The following is a 22,673-nucleotide window of genomic DNA, read 5'->3' on the forward strand; positions in this document are numbered from 1 at the left end:
TTATTGGAGATAAGAGTCTCACAGACTTTCCTGCCTGGGCTGGCTTTGAACTGTGAGCCTTAGATCTCAGCCTCCTGAGTAGCTAGGATTACAGGTGTGAGCCACTGATGCCTGGTGACTTCAATGTTTTTAAAGTTACCACCAGGGAGAAAAAATACAGGAGGGACAACTTCATAAAGAAAGAAAAGAGAAGATTTTCACTAGCCATACAATGGACAAGGGTCTCATATCTAAAATATACTTAAATCCCCCAACAACAAATCCACAAAACAAGTACTGATTAAATACCTGGGCTAAAGACTGAAAGAGAAACTTCTCTGAAGGGGATAAGAATGGCCAATAGACACATGAAGAAATGCTCAACTTCTCTAGCCATAAAAGAAATGCAAATCAAAATAACAATGAGATTCCACCTTACTCCAGTTAGAATGGCTATAATCAAGAACTCTAATAAGAACAGATGATGGAGGGGATGTGGCCAAAAGGGAATCCTACTGCATTGTTGTTTGGAGTATAAACTTGTTCAACCACTTTGGAAAGCAGTATGGAATTTTCTCAAAAGACTCCACATAGAGCTCCCCTATGAACCAGCAATCCCACTTTGGGGCATTTACCCAAATGATCACAAACAAGACCATGCTGAAGCTACCAGCATAACTATGTTTATGCAGTATTATTTACCATAGCTAAGATATAGAACCAACCCAGATGCCCCTCAGTAGATGAATGGATCAAGAAAATGTGGCACATATATGCAATGGAATTCTATTCCTCCATCAGAAAGAATGGCATTGCCCCATTTGTTAGGAAATGGAAAAAATTATATTAAGTGAAGTAAGCCAGGCCCAAAGAAACATAGGTCCCATGGTTTCCCTTATTTGCAATAACTAGTATATGTCTAGGACAAGCAGGAAAGGTCAAAAGCTATGTACATATGATCATATAAGATGATGTTAAGTGAACTGAACCCCAAGACAGGGACATAAGTAGTTTTATTTCTTGCTATTGTTTTGAACATACTTATAATATATTATGTGATTTTTTTGGTTTCTTTTGTATGTTCCCCCATGGTATAACTCCTGTTTTCACTGTATTTGATTCTGGTGCCCTGCATCTTATATATACACTTTTCTAATTTGGGGAGGGGAAGGGAAAAAACAAAATGCTTAAATAGGAATACAGGTTGACCCACTGTAACAGTGAGATGTACAAGATACTATGTTGAAAACAAACTTTACAACTTGGGGGTGAGAGGGAGGGAGGAGTTGGGGAGGTGGGAAGGGAAGGGAAGGTAGAGGAAAAACAAAGGAGGAAGTAACAATGTTTGATAGGAAATGTACTCTTTCCCTTACTCATGTAACTGTAATTCATCTGTACAGCATTTTTACAATGAAACACACACACATATAAAATAAGTAACTTCAAAAATTATTTTTTACAATATTACATGCTAAATATACAATAGCATAAATGCTGTATTCTAGATACCTAGATTCTAAAAATTAGATGCACATATATGTAGTTGCCATAGAAAATAGAAGTTCCAATCACCTAACCAGAGGAAAAACTTAATGCCCAAGTAATCATCAAAAATGATTCTGCTAGCTTACACCTAGCAGACGCTCATGTGTCTGAGATCAAGGAACGATGTTTGTAAGCCACCCTCGGCAGAAAAGTCTGCTAGACCTCAGCTACAGGAAGTTAGGCTAGAGATGTGGCTCATGTGGTAGAGTATCAGACAAAAGAAAATTGAGTGAGCCCCAATTTCAAGCTCTAGGACAAGAAAGACAGGAAAGAAAAGGAAAGGAAGAAAGGAAAGGGGGAGGAAAAAAGAAAAGAAAAGGAAAGAAGGAAAGAAAAGGAAAAGGAAGGAAAGAAAGAAGAGAGGGGAAGGAAGGAAGAAAAGAAGGAAAGAAGAAAGAAGAGAGAGGGGAAGGAAGGAAGGAAGGAAGAGAAAGAAAAAGGAAAAAGAAAGAGAAAGAACTGTGTTTAATGGAGAGGAAGAAATACTTTGGTCTAGAAGATGGCAACTAAATGTAAAATGAGGCATTATCTGATGAAATTCAGAAATGCAGTGAGTGAAGACAGGAATATATAGAGTAATGTAAAGAAGTATAATTTTAGCTGACCCCTTTAAAAATGAGTGATGTTCCAGATTTGATGGTTTCACCATTCAGATTTCCCCTCTCTGCACCATATACTTCAGGCCAAAGGTCAGGATGTAAGTTCCCATTGAAATCATCTTTCAGAATGGAGGGGAGTGGAACAACAGGTACACAGTAGGGTCCACCAAAACCCCGGTCACACCTAGGGAAAAAAATACAAGGAGAAAAAGCATCATTTATCTTGAGTTTGTCAAGCCAGACATAATGTTTCACTGGCAGGAGTGACCAGTTTTAGTAACTTACACACAGCGTCCAGCATCACAGATCCCTCGTCCTGAGCACATCCAAGGGCAGCCTGAGGCCAGAACAACATTATCAATAGCCCAGGAATCAGCTCCTACAGTGTAGTTGGCCTGAATCCATCTGAACCGGGTCCTGGGAGAACTAAGCAAAGAAAATACACCACTGGTGTGAAAAGCAATTTGGAAGCAAAAAACACTTATTGTCATTCTCTTTCCCCTTTAAGCTCCTTTTCAGGATCCAGTTCCCTCTTTTTTGAGACCCTTTAATTTCATACTAAGTAGTGAATACTATTACCTCTTGACCCATAGGAGAACTTGAATGTATGCTAATCAAATATTTAACTACTTTTTCCTGTAAGAGTCATAGAACTGTTCTATAAGATAGAAAAGTTATTCTAAATTACTCATTTGAAATATATGCAAAATCTTAGCTTTTATCAACGTTAGCTTTACCAACCTTTTATTCCTATTGTAGCATTGAGATATGAAAATAATAACAGTAATAACAGCAACAACTAAGGATACTATGCAGAAATCTCACAGTGATGAATGTGCAGAAGGAGTCAATTTGGCTTATGGGTAGAAAGTTACATTTTTTACAACAGTTAAAAAATCTTATGGATTGGCTTTGTTAAAGGAAGGTTTAGTTTTGTAAAACTTTTGGAACTCTCTAGCCACCTTTGAAATTAGCAACCCAAGGCATCATGCATTTCTCTTCTTTCCACACATTCTATGCCTAATTATCATGCAGAGTAATAGAATTCCCATGTGGAATCACAATCATTTTCAAATCTGGTGCCAAAAATCCTAAAGTTCTGACATGTAGCCAAATGACAATTCTCACTTGGTAGAAAATGGAAGGTAGACAGTGATCCTCTTCCAATTCTGGAATCTTTCCGAGGTGTAAATTGAACTTTCTGTGTAGTGTAGACAGCCAATGGTTGGAGGAGCACACTCTTCTGTGACGAGATGCCAGTCCTTGCCATTGTTCAGAGAATACTGAAGCTGCACACTATGGGCTTCGCTGAAAGGCTTGCTACAGCCCATGCTCATTTCAAACTGTAAGAAGGTAGATGCTGACACATGAAAATCCCAGGTCTCTGCATAACGAGGTTTTCCTACCAAAAACAATAATGAAGTTGAATGGTATGCTCTTTCTTACTAGACATATATGCTTGCAGTGAACATTTTCAATAGCAAACAAAAATTATTGCTTATTTTCAATGTCTTAGGTGCTCTGGCTTTTCAGCTAACATTTTGTTTTTACAGACTCAGAAATAAGGAAAGCTGCTAATCTGAAAAGCATTACCTATTAAAAGGGCTGCTAAGTCTATAGGGATGTCTTCAAACAACACTTTTGGTTTATCCTAACAAATCCAGGTACCTAACTTATATAACCACATTCTCTGAAAGATGGTTCCAATGAAAAAATGAGTCATTGAGTTCATCAAGTTCTTTCAGAGGACAAGTTTCTCCCCACAAAAAAATTTATGCTCAGAAAAGACAGTTACATAATTTTATATTAGAGAACTTTCTTTTCAATTTTAGTTAATTTAGTCCTGTAGTTAAACACATATCATCTCTTCATTTGGTGATAATATATACCTATATTTTCAGTGAATATCAGAGCAGTATCCATAGAGAGACAGTCAATATCAACTTGACCTCCTTGTATTCGATACCAGTTGGCTTGCAAATCTATGGAGCCATCAAATTTGTCCTGAAATCCAGTTTGAGAGCTGTCATTCATTCCTATAAGAACATCATCCAAAGCCCACTGGGCTGAATGCTTCCCTGTAATCAGGTGAAGAAAGGCAATTGGATAAGGTTCATTACATAGCAATATAAGTATCTTTGTGATTATAATTTTAAATCAAATTATCTGGAAATTGACAACAAATTAAAACACACACATACAGAAGGCGAATCTAGATGCAGTATGATCTAACAGTTACCAAAAAACATGGAACTATAATTTACCATGTTGTGGTTGCCACCATCGGAAAGCTGTAGCTGGTGTCTTTGCCTCCCGTGGTAGGTCAATGGAAATGATCTGTGGCTCCAGAAATGACATGAAATCCAGCTCTCGAAGCAAATGCCAGAGTATCCCATTGTCATTTGAATACTGAACTACAAGCCCTAAGTTACAAGACATAAATTCAGTTACGAGGACAGCTTTCCTAGAGGCAGCTGCTTCAAACTGTGTCTCAGAGAACGAGGGAGCATTCATCTAATGTCTAAGGGATGAATTAGTAGACTAGAAGGCTCATCAATTTCTTAACAGTTTCTAATACACTGACTCCCAGCAAATGGAGATAAAAAATATGTAGCTCCTTTTTTTTTGTAAGCTCTTTTAATGCCCACTCAAGTTTGCATGAGTGATGAGTAGGTTGGCAAGGAGAACATAAAAATACGCTCCTGATCATGTACTTGAATTCTAAATTCCGCACTGAACATTATAGTCTTATGCCATTATTATATACTCAGAAAAGATATCTCAATCTCCCTGGCACAAAGTAAGTCATTCCCTTTGCTGCTCAAACATCCAGCATTAAGAATTTCCCAGTCTGAAATTCTATTAAGAGGAAGGCCTTTAACCTGTATACATTTGTCTGACTTGGTTAGTAGGTGCTGAATGAAAGCAACTTAATAAATAGCAAAGCAGAAAGACTAATGATTCTCCAGTGTCTCTTCGTGTCCCTTTTCTCTGGGCCACTCTTTCACCTGTACCTGCCCATCTAACCACACCCTTCACCTGTCACCATGTTAAAGTTCAAGGGTCCTCATGTGCTATCCCTGCCATGTCTCCTAGAAACACTTTTATTTAAAAGAGGACTTGGGGAAAGGTAATCATGACTACAGAGAAGCAAACTGAAATTGAGGGGATCAATTTATAGATGTATCTTTTTTTTTGGTCCAATCGTGGGGCCTGAACTCTGGGCCTGGGCGCTGTCCCTCAGCTCTTCAGCTCAAGGCTAGCGCTCTACCACTGGAGCCACAGCGCCACTTCCGGCTTTTTTTTCTGCTTATGTGGTGCTGAGGAGGAATTGAACCCAGAGCCTCATGCATGCAAGGCAAGCGTTCTACCACTGAGCTACCTTCCTAGTCCCAATTTATAGATGTATCTTTTTACAAATATAAAATTCATCAGTGCATGTCTTAGAAATTTCCCTATGCTCTGAGGGGGAGAGCAGAGGGTATTTATCTAGTGGTTAGTTCCACAATTGTCCTTAAAATTGGCATTACATGCTCATAAATATGACAGGGTACCCGAGCTACTTTCTCAGTATTCACATAATTATGCTCAGTTAAGTTATATTTCTTTTGTTATATTCTAACTTTTGGAAAATTATAATTTATATCATATATAACTTTTGTATTTCCTTATTGTTGACTGATTGGAACTTTTCATTCACACTTTGTCATGTTGGATAACGAGGAATTTAATAAAGTGAGGTTTCAACAATATTAAGCTAACATATAGAGTTAAGGAAAAGCTGTTCAAAGGTAATTAACAGCACATGGAAGTATGGGTAGCAGATCTGACAAGGAATGGTGCCAGGAACAATGACAAATATGCTAGAAATTAGAAACTTCAAAGGAATTAAGCCTACTATATTTATAATAGAACTCATCAAATGGAAGGATAAGATAGAAACACTCAAAGATTAGGACCTCTTTAGAGAGACAGTGTTGGGTACACAGGGGTAGGAATGGGGAGTGAGAGCTTTCGTTGGTTGAGGTGTGACTTCCATGTTTGGAATAGACAGTCACACCAAACCTTGATGAAGAAAATACAATCTAGGTTGATTTTAGCCTTATCTAGTTAAGTTGAGGAAAAAGGGCTAATCTTTAACCCTTATTATTTACTCAAGAAATGTCCCATTGTCCTAAATATGTCCAAAATTTAGGACATCATTTTAATGAGATAATGGATGGATGAGTATGGATCCTTCAAAATTCAGAATTTTTGGGGGAAGATTAGGATTTGAATTCTGCATCGTACATTTGCTTGCTTATAACTCTGTAGGTGCTTTGCCCACTTGGGCCAGCTCTGCTTTTTGTTTGTTACTTTGAAGACTGGGTCTCATAGATTTTTCTACCTGGGATGATTTTGAACCCCCATTCTTCAGATCTCAGCCTCCTGAGTAGTGGGAATTACAAGGGAGCCACAAGTGCTCGGTATAATTTTTGTTGTTGTTGTTGTGGCTATTGATGCATGTTAATATGGTTTCCATTTATTAAGATGAGAAAGAGTTGAGAGAAGAAAGAGATATTATTAGTTATTTGGGTGGGTTAGGAGCGATGAGTGACAATGTTAACAGACACTTTGTATTCATATTCTGTTTTGTAGAATGGGAACTTCTTTGTACAACGACTTAAAGATAATAAAAAGTTAAAAAAATAGTTATTTGGGAGGTGACCAATTTTGAAGTTAGAATACAGTATCAGAAAGAAAGCATCATGAGAATAGAATCTCAATGACTGATCATTTCTAGTTCATTTTACTCAAAGTGTGATCTGAGATCAGCTTCTGTATCATCTGGAAACATACCTGTTGGTGATGGGTTTAAAAATTCTGATATTTCTTCCTTTGGAAAGTGGAGCTCAATTCTCTTCCCACCGAGTTTTTGGATTGGTTTACTAACATGGTTAGAATTTGGCAGGGGCCCTGGTGCATGACTTTGGAGGTTCACTCATTAAGGACACTAGAGACTGAAATGTTACACAGTGGTAGGTACAGCACTTGCCTCACAGGCCTGAGACCCTGCATTTCATTACTACCACCACAAAAAAGTAAAAAAAAAAATCATTGTATGTTCTTCCTTGCTCTCTGTCCTTTGCTCTAGAGAAAGCTGACCTTCATGTACTCAGGACATTCAAATAGCCTCTGGACAGATCTATAGATTGATAATTTTCCCAAATCCAGGGAAGAACTAAAGCCTTTTGGTAACAAATACTTGAGTGCACCATCCTGGCTAAGGGTCCTAATATCTGTACCGTGGCGGCCTCTGTCTTGCCACAACCTCATGAGATATTCTGAACCAGAACCATTCAGCTTAGCTGTTCCCAACTTTCCAACTTTTACAAAGTAAAAGCTGTTTTAAGCCACTCAGTTTTAGGATAATTTGTTATGTGGCATACTGCTCCAGTCATACTAAAGCAGAACTTGCATTTAACAAGTGCAAATCCCAAATGGTTTCAGGTGTACATTAAATATGATGGTACATCATATCAGGTGGTACATCTTCCGTTTGAGTTCTGCTAAGCTGCCTTTCTCCTTATTAGCTCTGTAGTGTCACATGTTCAGGCAGCAATGAGGACTGCAGAGATGAGACCTCAGTTACAAAGGACAATACTGCAGGGCCTCATAGACAAGTATGGAATGAAGGAATGTAAGTGAGGAGAACAGTGGTATTTGTATTTTATACGAGACCCTGAGCCTCCTTGCTGGATCACCTAACAGTACATATTTGAATAAACCTAAGCCATTTGAGCTCATCTACTGAATGTTTAAGACATATAAGACACTTCTGTTTTTAAACCAGAACTACATCTGCATTCTGACTTCTCTTTTTCTGAAAACAGCCTAATTTTGACTTTAATTCCAAATATGTAAATTGACTCTTTAGCTTAAGTAAGGAATCTTCACTTTTATCACTGTAAGAGATTTGTTCAAGGATTTAGGCAGATTTACATGTCAACCGCCCGTTTTCAATAAGAAGCTGAGAAATGCCTGTGGGAAGTGAATTACATGGCCAAGGTTTTGTTGAAGAACATTTCTCAGCACTGGCTGAGAACAAGTTGCCTGTCCTTAAAAGAGAACAGACATTGCCCCACATTGCAGTTAAATATGGAACAAAGCTTTATGTCTATGATAAGCAGATGTTTCCTATTATGCCATGTCCAGAGCTTATTCAACAGCTTATTTGTTTCTATCTCTTTCTTGCTTATTGAGTTTTTGTTATTGTCAGACTCTTCTGACAAGAATGAAAGTTCTCTTCAAGTGGCTGTTCATGCTTCCACATGGCACATGGCACATGGCACACAGCAGGTTTGTGTTGCTTGAGTTTCATCACAGTACACTCTCTTTCCCTCTCTCTTCTCACTGTCCATCCAGCAATACTTCATTATCTTGGGTGCTGGAATGAAGATTTCAGATGATCCATGAAGAAAAATATAGACAAAGGAGAAGGCATTTTTGCTTTAACTCACTGAGATTTAGAGGGCTATTTGTTATTGTAGTATAACCTCACTCATGGTGATGGATGAATCTTGTCTTTTGGTGATATTGTATCTGCAGTACCTAGACCGACAGTGTCTAGCTTAAGACAGATAGATGAGATTGAGGAAAGCATTATATCAGTCAATGATAATTTGGATAATTACTGTATTAACTATTACTGAGAGATTCAAATGAAACCATTAAGTTAGTGATGATGTGGCCAAGGAGGTTTAGAGTTGATGAACAGAGGGTGCTCTAGACATCGGCTGCCCCTCAGGTACTATACTGAAGCCAGTATGTTTTATACAGTCTAAGAACAAGCTCAGATCATAATCTCATAAAAGATTATGATATTATTTTTAAGACCATGTTTTAAAGATATCTTGTTTTTTTTTTAACCTTTGAGGAAGATCCATCTAAAGAGTCCATAGATTTTGTACTAGGAACCCACACACATTTCAGGTCACTGAAGGAAGCCTATCACATGAGCAGAGCTCCAGGGGAGCAGCTGTGTTTCAAGGGTTTTGCATTTCCTTCAGAACTGAGACATTTGAGACAGAAGATGGTAGGGATGCCTAGTAAGAATGGGGTTCACAGCAAGGAGAAGGTGTGTAACAGGATGATTAAAAAGACATACAGTCTGGAGCCAATGTGATGGTTTAAATCCTTGCTCAGCTATTTACTAGCTATAAGACTGTGGACAAGTTACTGGATCTCTCACTTCCTAGATCTGTAAAAAATTCTACTAGTAATTCCCATGGTAAGGGGTTAGCGTGGAGGTGAAATGAGTTAGCACTGCACTTGGATACAGTGTATTATACATAATAAGTGCTCAGTGAAAGTTAATATTTATTGTTTCTAGGAACAGTTTCTTCTGCACAAGGATTTGGGTCCTCCCAGAATGTTTAAAGGCAGACATAGAGTTTTCTCCACTTTCAATAATTCCCTATGAGAACAAGCTTAGTTAGCTCTTACACTGCAAAAGTCTCTGTTATAACTTTTTCCATCCTTGTGGAGAATTATAAAAAGAAAAAGAGTTCCTTAAAGCAAATGTCCTTTGATTCTGCATTCATGCTGTTTTCCAGATGTCAGGATCTGGAGGAGAAAGCTTAAAGATAACATTTCACCAGACAGCCTTTCTGTGCAGGGGAAGAGAAGATGAGGGTGATTCAAGAGACAGATCAGGTTTTGAAATCCAGACCAAACTTTGGGAGGAAAAAGGATTACTTTGCCACTAATGATCACAATTTCCATAAGGAAGATGTCAGCTTACCTTCATTTCTAGCCCTGGGTTTGATGCAGGTAATACCTGAAGTTTTGCTTCCAATTTGTATATAAAACTGAACGAGTCTGGAGGGAAAAAAAAACTTTAGTTACAAATAGATGAGTTCAAAAGAGCTTTAATTATTTGTATTTGGACTTAGGGGGAAAACTCTGTAATTCTTTTTTTTTTGTTTTGTTTTTTGGGTCCGGTCATGGGGCCTGAACTCTGGGCCTGGGCGCTGTCCCTCAGCTCTTCAGCTCAAGGCTAGCGCTCTACTACTTGAGCCACAGCGCCACTTCCGGCTTTTTTCTTTTTGCTTATGTGGTGCTGAGGAATCGAATCCAGGGCCTCAGGCATGCAAGGCAAGTGCTCTACCACTGAGACACCTTCCCAGCCCCCAAACTCTGTAATTCTGAAGTAGTATTTTTAAACTTGAATGATATATGACAGGCAGAAAGTATATAGATTACAGTAAGTTAATTCTATGAGCACTAATATAAAAAGTTAATTGATACACTACTTTATTCTCTGTAATGATTTAAACCAAAAAAGAGAATTTAACTCCAATTTCCTGCAACAGTCTGATGTAATTTAATGAGGAATATCCTAAATCCAGATAATGTCACTCTTGGAAATTTAAGATGAGAGACAAAGTCAAACATTAAGAAGTCAGATATTATATTTGTTTAGCTTGACAGAATGGCCTGCCTTTTGCTGATTTATATAAGCTAACTTAATTTTTCACAACTGTCACTCACTGTGATGTAAATTATGCCTCTATCTATGGTAATCAGCAGAGCCCACCTGCTAAACTGGTGTGCTTTTGAGAAAATGAAGCAGCAGGAAAAGGAAGAGAGTAAAGGTAAACTTTATGAGAGAGAAACTAGATTTTAGTGATGGTAGGGTCTAACCATTTCAAACATGTTTTTATTTTGTTCTTTCCTTCCAATTCTAATAATTTAATTGGTAAAATTCCCCACGATTTTATTTAGGTGTGCCACTACTATTCCATAAAAAAAAATAGTCCTTTATTTTGCCAAGAGGTGTCAGTATAGATCTAATGGAGGGAGGAATTCTGGGCAAGGGGAGAGGGAGAATATTTTCAAATTAGGATAGTTTTCAATAAGTGACTCCAAATTAACTTCGGTAAATAAAGGTAGATCATTTTCAGACACAGCATGGCTGGAAAGATCTCTTTTTCATTATGAAAATACTGTACAGAGGGGTTACAATTTCATGGGCAAGATTATAAGTACATTTCTTGAAAGATCTCTTTTTAGCTGCATACACAAAAGAGTAGTATCAAAGACGAAGAAAATCATGCTGAATACACACTAGACATTCAGGCCTTGGAGATGATTGTTACTGATTAATGAATTGTGACATAATTTTTTGTTTTAACTGTCTTTTTATTATAAGGCTAAAGTTGTGCTTCAGTTTTACATATATAATCTATATTCAAAAACATAACTTAAGATACTTCGGATATTTTAGAATGCTTTATAATAGAGCTCATGGTGCAGTCAGTACATGGTGCTATTCATGGAGAATTGTACCCATTAACAGCTCACCTGATGTTCCTAGTGTCCAGAGGGACAGTCCTCGCTTCCCTTTTCCCAGGCCCATTGAAGTAGAGGGACTTGCCATCGTTTAGAGTTCCACAGCCAGTTCCAACCTGGCCACCAGTTATCTTGTACCAAAGAGGGCTGAGCTTCCCTTCAAACCTGTCGAACATCTCACTGTGATTAGGGACATTGGATGCACAGGTTCCTTGTGCAGCTTCAGAGAAAAAATACACAGGAGAGATGCTTTGTTAGAATCCCTGAATTTTAAAAGGTATATTTAGCATATGGGCAAGAACGGATTTGTAACTCCCAAATTTCTTTCCAAAAGCCAGTCATCAATTCTTTTAAGTGCTCATTTCCTTTTAATAAAACGAGCTATTGGGGATATTGCATTGCCTTAGTTGTGGCTTCTCTGATGGCTCGGATAAACTGAAAAGCAGATTTTGTTCACAGTAAAATTTGTCCACTTATCATCCTTTTATTAGAGAACAGCAAGAGGAGTTAGTCCTAGATTTAAAAAAAATGCCACCCTTGCAATGACAAGTGATAGCACTTTCTGAAGAAGGTCTGCAGAGCTGTCTGTCTGTGGTTATGTGTCAGATGAAGGCAAGTACACTGACAAGCTGGGAAGGAGCCCTTTGAAGTTGTTTAAGAAAAAAATGAACCTTAAGATATTATCTCCAGTTTTACTCCTTAATCTCAGCTCCCTCTTTGGTGTTTCTCATGGTTACCATTCATAGGTGACTGGTCAGAAAATATTTCGCTCATAAAGCTCTCTTTGGAAGTCTTTGGATTTACTGTTTTATGTTTTTACTTTCAATGTCAAAAATTATATTTCATATTTTTTTCTAAAAGCAAGGTAAAGAGGATCTCATAGCTAAGTAATCAAGAGCTTGGGTCTGTCCTTCAGAGAATGACTACTTGAGTGTGAAGCCAACCTCTAACAACAGCTAGTCATATGACCTGAAGGATTATTAACCCAAACAACAACAACAAAAACAACAAATTCTCTGTGCCCCAGTTTTCCCAAATAGGGTAAATAGTGTTTATAGTACTATGGTACAAGATTATAATTAGAATTAAGGAAGATGAAATACAAAGCTCTTATTTTATTCAGAAATCAGATTAAAAAAAAAAGACATGAAGACAGGACCTATTAAGAGAGGGGGCTAAAGAGAGGCTAATGAAAGCTGAATACTACGGAAACACACAGAAGAGCTGGGCCTAATGAGTCAGGGCTGGTGGCTCACTCCTATAATCATAGCTGCTCTGGAGGTAGAGATTGACAGGATCAGAGTTCAAGACCAGTTAAACAACAACAAAAAATAGGGTGTGGTAGCATGCATCTGTAATACCAGCTATATTCAAGGCCATAGAAGAATCTCAGTCAAAGGCCAATTTGAGGAAAAAGGCAAGACTTTACCTGAAAATTAATAGAAGTAAAAGAAGCTGAGAGTATGGTTCAAGTGGTAGAAATTCAAACCCCAGTATCACCAAAAAATTTTTTAAAAGAGAGAAAATGTCGTAATGAATCCTGTTGTTGTGTACAATTAATGAAGAGAAAAAATTTTTAAAAGAAAAATCCAAAAAAGTGGGAGGTAACAATGTCTGACAAGAAATGTATTCAATACCTTACTCATGTAACTATAACCCTTCTGTACAGCATCTTTACAATAAAATAAAATATAAAAAACAAAATCCAAAAAATAGAATAAACAATGAATGCTAAAAATGGAGTGAACCAAAGCACTTATTTTAGTGCCTGGCATGAAGCAGAGCCTCAAGCAATGTTCATTATGATTGCTATTAATAATAAATAAATCTTCAGGGAGTGAAATTTGTGTTATGTTTTCTTCTTCAGGCAACTTGAAAGTACAAGACACCTTAGCACCTCATGTGCTTGGGTGAGAAATTCCTACTTCTTAAAGAATAAATTCAGAATCTAGTTCTCTGAAAGAACAACATGGAATATAGTAATTAAGAGGAATGTTTTTTTACAAGCAAGCCATCAATGGACACACGTGCAGCCTTACCAGTATACCCCAGGTCACAGAAACACACTCCTGAAATACAGTCTCCGTGGCCACTGCAGTAGCTGGGGCAAGGCTCAGAGATGTATACCCCATCCAGAGCAAACGGAGGCACGTTCTTCTGTGAGCTGCTCTCCTGGATCCACCGGAATCTAGTTTTGCTGTTGGAGAAAACACATCTGCTTCTTATACCCAAAGCACTGGGATGCAGATTCAGGAAAACTCAAGAAACTCTTTATTTATTTAGGTGCTTGTTTGATTGTGAACTTAACCTTCAGACGGTGTCTCTTTAAGATCTTCCTCAAATTTCTGTTTCTTTTTCAGCACAGATATTTGAATTCCAGGAAATTGGGTATAGAAGAACTATTTATTTATTTAATTTTAGGTGCCAGTTGTGGGTACTATTCCTGAGCTCTTTTGTTCAAGGCTACTGCTCTACCACCTGAGCCACAGTTCCACTTTTAGCTTTTTTAAAGGTGGTTAATCCTATAATTTCCTGTCCAGGCTGGCTTTTACCTGCAATCCTCAGATCTCAGCTTTTTGAGCAGTCAGGATTACAGGTGTGAGCCACTGGTACTTGACAGACTATATATAAATGGGAGGTTTTTGATGGCCAGCAATATGCCAAAGGTTATATTTTCCCACCTTTTTCATGGAAAAATGAACAAGATTCTTTCTTTGACTTAGTATCTCACCTTTCCATCATGCTAATTTTATGGATATTTTCAGATGAGGCTATTTGGGAATATTTGAAACTACAAACAGAATGCTCATGTTGAGATATATATCTATATCTATATCTATATATATTGTTTATTTGCCATCGACATGATTCAAGGAGAGATTTATGTTTGTACTGACAGTTCTGCTGACACCTATAGCTACTTGCTTTCTTCTTCATCACATGTGTATAAGCTCCAAGGTATTCCTTTTATGAACTCTTGGCAGCCATCTAGGCTGTCAGTTAACCCTGGCAACTGTCAAGGAACAATAAGGAAACATCTTTACTGCCTTTAGTTGGAAGGAAGCTACAAATGGAATCAACAAAGGTTTCACTGGCATGATATAGGCATTTGTATTTCTTCAAGTTTTGTCTGGTTCCTGATGCCTGCTGCTACTTAGTTCTCTTCTCAGTGGCTGTATCTTGAAATGGAACACAGGAATTTAGCAACCTCCAAGTTGCTATAATAAGAACTGGTAAAGAAGTCCTCAAATAACTAAGCAGAGAGAGATGGCCCAAAGAAGAACAGAGCCGCACACTTACTAAATTATTAATGTATCTGTGCCCATATGCTATGCTTGCTCTTTCAAGCAGAAATAATGGAATGAAAAATGATTTCTTTCTAAACAACAGTACATTTATTTTGGAAAACACCTAAAAAGAAAGATCTCTCCATTGAAGTTAAGCACCTATCTTGGGTCATTACTGAACATTCAACATCCCTTCATTTAACCAATGGTTCAAACACCTGCCACATGCCCAGAATGAGGGCATGGGTTTAAGAAACTATAGGGAGCAAAATGCAGACACACTTCCTGCAAGTGTGGAGAGAGTTAAGTGTGATTTGACTATTAAAATCATCCAACAAAACTCCCCCACCTTTTTTGGCATGTTTCAGATAAACAAGAAAAAGAAAAGACTATTTCTTGGCCATCTTTAATCAGAGCACCATGATGCTCCATCTGCATAAAGCATTGATTCTGTACCTCAATCTTGCACTATCATACAATTCATGGAAGTTGCATCTGTTTTTCAAAGTAGGAAAGTTTTCTGTGCAACTATGTGCTCTGTGCAGAGGTGCACAGGTGACAGATGGTGCCTGAGGCATTCTGTAGAATAGTAAGCAACTGTGTTTTTATCCCTGACCAGAAACACCTATGTTTTACATCTACATTGGGAACCCACAACAGGTTGTACACTGTCTAGATGGAGATGCCTCTGAGCACTGGGTGAGTTGCATAGACAGATATTTACCATCACTGATGTCTTCTGTCCATACAGAAGAGCCAGGTGGATTTCTGTGAGCACAAACTACTCCTTTGAGAAAACCAACTTAAAATTATTTCTGAAAGAACAATATTCTAGCAATTATTATAATTATGTTGCCCCACAGTGAAATAGCTCCAAGTTTTAATAATTTTAACAAGTAGAATTCTCAGTCTTGAACACACTATGTTTGGAGACCTCCAAGTTTAACATATTGCAGAAGGAACAACAGCTGGTTTAGTTGGGGTAAAGAAGAAACATATTTACTCTTTTTTTAGCAGATAGTTCTCCATCACAAATGCCATCCATCAGTGAGCTGGATGATATCCAAATTAAGATGGAAAATGAGATTTCGTCTTCCAAAAGCTTTAGTTCAGGAAAATATTGATACACTGGGAGCCTCAAAATTATTTTCTTAGTGATTGATACTATGGAAATTTTCTTATTTCATCACATAAAAGACAACAGTTTTTTCAATATGCTTTATTTTATTTTATTTATCTTTTACTAATTGAGTGATTCCACTATGATTAAACAAACTGCAATTACAGATTCAGTTAACTGTTAGCAGGTTTGGGAAGAATCAAAACAAATTTGTGTTTCTTGGCTCTTGATTATATTATCTGCTTTTATGATGAAGTTTTACAACTCCTTGACATCCTTCTAGTCACTGCATCAAAAATGTACCGTGCTATGTTCTCTAACTACACCTGTGTATGTAGAAGAAGCATGGGCCATGGTGGTTGGGTAAAGTCAGGGCTGCAGGAATACAGGCAACACTTGAGATGGGCAGAAGGCACAATGGTTCTAAACTGCAAACGCAGAGAAATTTTCATAGAGAAGGAAAGACACTTCCTGGGTGAAGCCTAAAAGGCAAAACCAAGAGCTAAGAACACTAGATTAAAAAATCACTGTCATGGAGAGCTATCTTGGTCAAGGACATGTTTTTGTTGTTGTTGTTTTTTGTCCTGGACATTGCTCTCAAATAAGGAAACTCAAGTAATAAGCCTCTGGCTAGCTTTCAGAACTGTTACACAGTTCACATTCTTTTCTTTCTCCTTCCTTCTTTCTACCCTCCTTCCTTCCCTTCTTTTCTTCTTCTCCTTTCCTTCCTTCTTTCTTCCTCCCTTCCTGATTCTTTTGTTTCCTTCCTTCTCTCCCTCCCTCCTTTTCTTCTTCTCACTTGCCCTCCCTCCCTTTCTTACACACCTCCTTCTCTATCAATCTCCTTCAGTATGTCTTGTCACCAACTCACAGTTTTATGTTGGGATTAATGAGGATAAACATCCTAACCTGATGTAGGTCGTAAGATCAGAGAGTGAGTGAGCATCATCGTTGGTTTAAGCCACTAAGCTTTAGAGAGATGTGTTGCATGGCAAAACTATACAAATATGATCTTAGGTTCCTCTAAGAATTAAAATCAGAGTAAGACTGTGTTTTAATATATCGCTGCAGCATGACTCCCTTTCCTTTCACTGGGTTAAGAAATAATGAGATTGAAAACAGCTGCCTTGGACCCCAAGATGGAAGTCATGTGCTCAGGATGGCAGAGCCAATCTGTCAGAACTGCTCACTTGTGCATCATTATATAAGAAACAATAAATGGTCCTGTTTAAACCTCAGTAAGAATTGTGTTTGTATTTTTATGTTATGGTAGATGAATCTGTATTCTAACTGCAACTTCAATTTTTAAATTCCACTAAAGCTAGTAGACTCATCAGTTCTGCCACCTACACATCAGTATCTAAGACATTTGCATTGCTCTTTGATAAATTAGAAAGAACTTGGACATGTAAAGGCAAAGAAATTATTCATAAGTTGACTTGGATCTACTGATTGAAATAGTGTAATAGTTGTTTTGTAAAGTAGCCAGCATTTAAAGACTATGTTTCAAGGTTTATTAGATTAACAGAGAAATGTTAGCATTTTTGAACAATTGACTTTTTTGTGTGCTAGTCCTGGAGCTTGAACTCAGAATCTGGGTACTGTCCTAGAGCTTTTTTCCCCTAAAGACTAGCACTCTGCCACCAGAGCCATAGCTCCACTTCTGGCTTTTTGGTCACTAATTGGCAATAAGAGTCTCAGAGTCTTTCCTGTATAGACTAGCTTCAAACAGCATTCCTTAGATCTCAGCCTTCTGAGTATTTAAGATTACAGGCGTGAGCTACTGGTACTGGATACGATTACTTTTCTCATCCAATGAGTTTACCTACTAATAGCTGTGGTCTACTTTTTTCTTTTTTGAGGTCTGCACATATAAGTAATGCAGGAGGCAGAGAGCACAAACAGCTTATGTAGCTAGATGATGCACAGTATATTTGGCGATCAACTTGGTGAAAAATGACAGACACAATAGCTTCTTACAACTTCATAAATAAGACTCTCATTAATTGCTAAGATTTTTACCCGTATGCTTGCTAGTCAGGATAAGATAGATTGTGCTGTGGTAACTTCTGAATCTCTGGGCTCAACTCAAGAAACACGTAAATCTTGCTTAGTTTACATGTCTAGTGTAGGTTGGTAAGGAAGTCTGCTTATTGTAGGTTCTCAGGGGTCCAGACTAATCTAGGCTTCATTTCAATACATGCTTTCATAAAGCAAGGAACATGGAAAAATGCACAGGGTCTCTTAAAGTCCTGCACCACATATGCATGCACATTTCATTAGGCATGAAAAAGTTTTAACAAGTATGGGAAAAGTATGATCCTACCTTGTTCTAGGAAAGAAGAAAGCTGGAAATATTGCTGACTGATACTAATAGGTATCCTGACCACTAATTACATCACCAGATGCAGTACAAATAGACTTCTATTAGTATCTCAGCTCTGAACCCCTATGACTGACTGAGTCACTCTTAGTGTTATGTAGTAGGATTTAATTAACAAGTGTCCACTAGAAATGATTCTTTATCTTTTGCAAAGTAATAAATAATGTTGAAAATGACGATCTCTGTGTTATCGCCATTATCTGGTACAAAGTGCTAGAAATTTATTCTAGAATATAGAACTTGGAATGAAAGATAATCTTTTAAAAACTCGGAATGTATCTATCTGTCTTTTGTCTTTTAACTCAACTGCATGAATTAAATGATCCTTACTTTCCTTCTTTGTACTAGCTGTCAAGAAGAGAGGAGTTAAATTTTTGCCCTATTAATGAAACTACTTCGCTTCAAATTCTTACTTCCTCCATCTAATTCCTTCGTTAATTTATTTTAAACTTCCTTTTAAATTTTATTATTTGTTTATCAGTCATTTAAAGGGATCATTTATATTGTAAGGGACCTCAACTTGTCAGTGAAAGGAGATTTCAAATCATTAAAAATAATCTATGTTTGGTAAAAGCTCTCGGCCTTTAACTAATTTTTGTTCTCTATACTCAATAACTGAACTGTGCTTTGCACAGAGAAACACTCAGTGAATATTTGCTGAACAAATTACTGGTTGAGTAAATGCATTTGTCTAATTCTCAAGTGTAGCTCTGAGTGTAAGGAAAGTACACTTCCTGCTCCCCACATACATACACCTTCATATTTTGGGAATGTTTATCCCATGACTATTTTCCTCAAGAATTACTACTTGGTTAAAATAGCAAGATTAACTATTCTTTTAGGTTAGTGATATATTTGACATGTAGATACCGAAATAAAATAAATGTTCTCATGCATCAGCAGCTATAGCACATCATATGAATGTCCTCTTTACCTGGATGCAAGAGACCTCGGGATAATGATAGTAATTCTTGTCCATTCCTCAAAGTCCCCTGTGTGATACATGGTGGGCTCGCTCAGTTCTCTGGAACTCCCTTCACATCCTTTGCCAGCAGAAGCTGGGAAACAGCCTTCTTTCACCAGAAACCAGGACATTCCAGCATCATGTGAATATTGAAGAAAGACTGGGGCAGTGTTGCTGAATTGACTGGCACACCCTATGTTCAGCTGTTAAAAGGAAGAGTAGAAATGTACAAGGTTTTGTCTCAAGATATCATTTAATAAATGAGGGACTAGAGCAGCCAGAGCCCCTTCTACCAAGTCTGTATTAAATTTACATGACAAGAACTAGATGGCTCAATGCCAACCATAAAATTATTTTTCTTTTTCATAAAATTATCCTTCTTTCTTCCTTTTTTTTTGGGTTGGTTGTAGGGCCTGAACTCTGGGCCTGGGTGCTGTCCCTCAGCTCTTCAGCTCAAGGCTGGTACTCTACCACTTGAGCTATAGCTCTACGTCTGGCTTTTTCTGCATATGTGATGCTGAGGAATTGAACCCAGGGCCTCATGCATGCAAGGCAAGTAATGGTCACTTTTTAACAAAAAATCTGGGTTGTGAGGATTTCTTAGGATTATAGAAGAGGGAAATATTGTGACTATGGTTCTCAAATCCCAAACAAAGGATACGTAAAGAAGCTGCTTCCTTTTCCCTCCAGAAGGAGGGAATAGGCATAACAGGCACAAATTCCTATGAGTGGTTACTGAGTCAGAATATAGACACACTAAATTTTGTAGTTATGTGTTCATCTGGTATTGGTGAGTTTCAAATGAATTAGTTTTGATGAACATACTACTACTCACACATCACTGAGTATTACAGTTTAAGACAATTTCTTTCTAAATTAATAAATGTGCAAATAAATTTTAATGCTGTTTTGGTTTGCATTTTTGATATCGCTGTTAACTGTTAAGACTTTTTCCTTATTTGTTTAGATAATACTGTAAAGAACTAGTCAGGGCACTCTTTTAACATCAAGAACCTACTTCTACTACAGTGTTCCTTGGGAATATATTGTGACTCCTGATTTTCCAGATCATTCTATAGGTTGTGAGCTCCTTGAGGACTGCTAGGGCCCTTTTTTTCCCATTTCTATGCTCATATTATCTAGTGGTATTCATTTAAAAATGCTCCACAATGGCACATTTTTGTACAAATAACATCAAAATTATATATAGGTTTCAACTATTCAATCTTTGAATAATCTACATTTTATATATATTTTTTTACTGACTAATAACCATAGGTTAACAGCTTTCTGCTTATGATGTAAGGATAAAGAATTTCCTTAAATATTATGTCCCCTTGTTCTATAAGGACTTTAAGATATCACACACACACACACACACACACACATAAACACACACACACACACACACATATATATATATATATATATATATATAATTTTAATTTAGATTTTTTTAAAGTTCAGGATATTGTCCTCCAGATCTACAGGCCATTAGTACTATGATTTTATCAGTAATTGAATAAACAAGATATTAGGTCAAAGCAGTATAGTATTCTGGAAAGGTATTTGCTACCAAGGTATTTTGTACCATTTTTCAATGTTACCAACAAATAAATACAGATTCATACATTATTATTCATGTTATGACCATTGGCAGCTAGGCATGAAAATCTAAATGAGGAAGGATACCATTTCATTGATTACTCATGATTAGTTTCCTTGTTTACAGACATGTGGAAATTATATTTGAAGAGCTTCTTATAAACATCTGACCTCTTTAATAATTCCATTTGTAAAATATTAAGCATCTGCATCCTGCCATTATGCAAGGACAATGTAGTTGTGCTAGTTCATTAAAACTGCATTACTTTTGACCCTCAAATTCACCAATGGGATTTTATTATAAACATGATGAAATTTTGATTAAGGTTCTGAGACAAGCATTTGTCAAAGTCAATATTGGCTGTAAATGCTGCTACGTTATCACAGTGCTGAAAGATAGTTAATAAGCTTTTAGGAGAATGATGATATACAGGGTGAAGTTTACTGAATTAAAGGAAGGGAAATTGAAAATCTTATAGTCAAAACATAAAATAATTCTTCAGTTCAATCACCACTACCAGAAAGCTGAACAGGAGAACTTATTCAACATGATTCAGAAGCATGGCATTCATTAAATAACAATCAGATTGAAGTCCAAAAGAAAATTTTATTTTTAATTATGGAAGAGTTCTATGAACATCATGATATAGCCATAACTTCTGGGACTCCTTAAAAACAGACATACTCTTTTCCTCATGAATAGAGATGCTAAGTTTTGCCATTTGAAGATTATGGTGGTTTCAGTCAAGTGAGTCCCTTCAATAGTATACAAAAATTTTGTGCTCTTAAGTCTGGAAAATGTGTTTGCACCTTAGTCTGTTCTATCTTTGTGCATACATACCTTGAACTGAAGCACATATCCAGGCTTCAGGGTCAAATCTCGAGTTACTGCAAATCGGTCCCCATCTGACTTTCCAAATACCATGGCTGATGGTGTGGCAGCACAGAAAGTTTCATTTTTAACCATTCCTTCATTAGCCAGTATCAACCACACACTCATTTGATTCATAGGGTAATCAAAAGCGGGCTTCTCATAGAAGTTCTGATGGAAACAATGGAAAGACAATGGGAGGACAATAGGGTGACTTTGAAAACAAGAAAGGAACTTTCAGTTCATGACATGCTATGGGCCATGTAGCTTTCACATTGGTGGGAAAATAGAGAAGATCTTTTTCCAAACTTGAAAAAAAGTATTAAAATTTTCTGGTGTTAACAACTGCAATTATTTTGCTATTGTATAACTAATCACTTTTTAAAGACATTAACAATTTTTCTTGATGACTTAGCCAGACTCTATAATAATCTTTTTCACATCTGAACAATATACAAACTGGTAGCCTAAAGATGTAACAAAATATTAAGTACAGACAGCTAAATTTATTTCATTTCATTTCATTTCATTTATTTATTTATTTTGTGTGTGTGTTGATAATGAGGTTTGAACTCAAGGACTGGGCATTATCCCTACACAGCTAGTACTCTACCACTTAAACCAGACCTCCATGTCTCTTGGAATTTCTTTTCTGGGCTGGTTTCAAACTGCAATTTTTTAAAAAAAAATTTAAATATATATATTTTTTATTGTAAAGATACTATACAGAGGGGTTACAGTTTACATGAGCAAGGTAATAAGTCCATTTCCTATTGAGCATTGTTACCCCTCGTTCATTTTTCCCCTACCATCCCTTTCTTCCCCACCTCCTTCAAACAGCCTCCTGAGTATTTAGGACTACAGGCATGAACCACTTGTGTCTAGCTTAGGCAGTTACACTTCTGTTGCACACTCTTTGGGCAGGCACAAAGTGCTTAAGGAAGAAAGTGGATCTTTGTCTCATGGACTTTAGAATCACTTCTTTGA

General features: G+C 37.2%; 1 protein-coding gene across 2 annotated transcripts in view; it reads right to left on the reverse strand.

Annotated features, from left to right (window-relative positions):
• The window catches only part of Reln (reelin), a 452,156-nt gene that overhangs the window by 79,436 nt on the left and 350,047 nt on the right, over positions 1–22,673 (reverse strand). For both annotated transcript variants that reach the window (XM_042684785.1, XM_042684786.1), the window contains exons 27-36: positions 21,657–21,857; positions 19,181–19,413; positions 13,496–13,653; positions 11,469–11,676; positions 9,907–9,983; positions 4,388–4,546; positions 4,013–4,201; positions 3,252–3,525; positions 2,409–2,549; positions 2,130–2,307 (exon numbers count right to left, since the gene is read on the reverse strand). In XM_042684785.1, coding sequence (XP_042540719.1) covers positions 2,130–2,307; positions 2,409–2,549; positions 3,252–3,525; positions 4,013–4,201; positions 4,388–4,546; positions 9,907–9,983; positions 11,469–11,676; positions 13,496–13,653; positions 19,181–19,413; positions 21,657–21,857 — 1,818 coding nt within the window. The remainder of the gene's footprint in view (positions 1–2,129; positions 2,308–2,408; positions 2,550–3,251; positions 3,526–4,012; positions 4,202–4,387; positions 4,547–9,906; positions 9,984–11,468; positions 11,677–13,495; positions 13,654–19,180; positions 19,414–21,656; positions 21,858–22,673) is intronic.

Source organism: Dipodomys spectabilis, unplaced genomic scaffold, assembly GCF_019054845.1.
Source record: "Dipodomys spectabilis isolate Male_0828 unplaced genomic scaffold, ASM1905484v1 ptg000089l, whole genome shotgun sequence".
NCBI lineage: Eukaryota > Metazoa > Chordata > Mammalia > Rodentia > Heteromyidae > Dipodomys > Dipodomys spectabilis.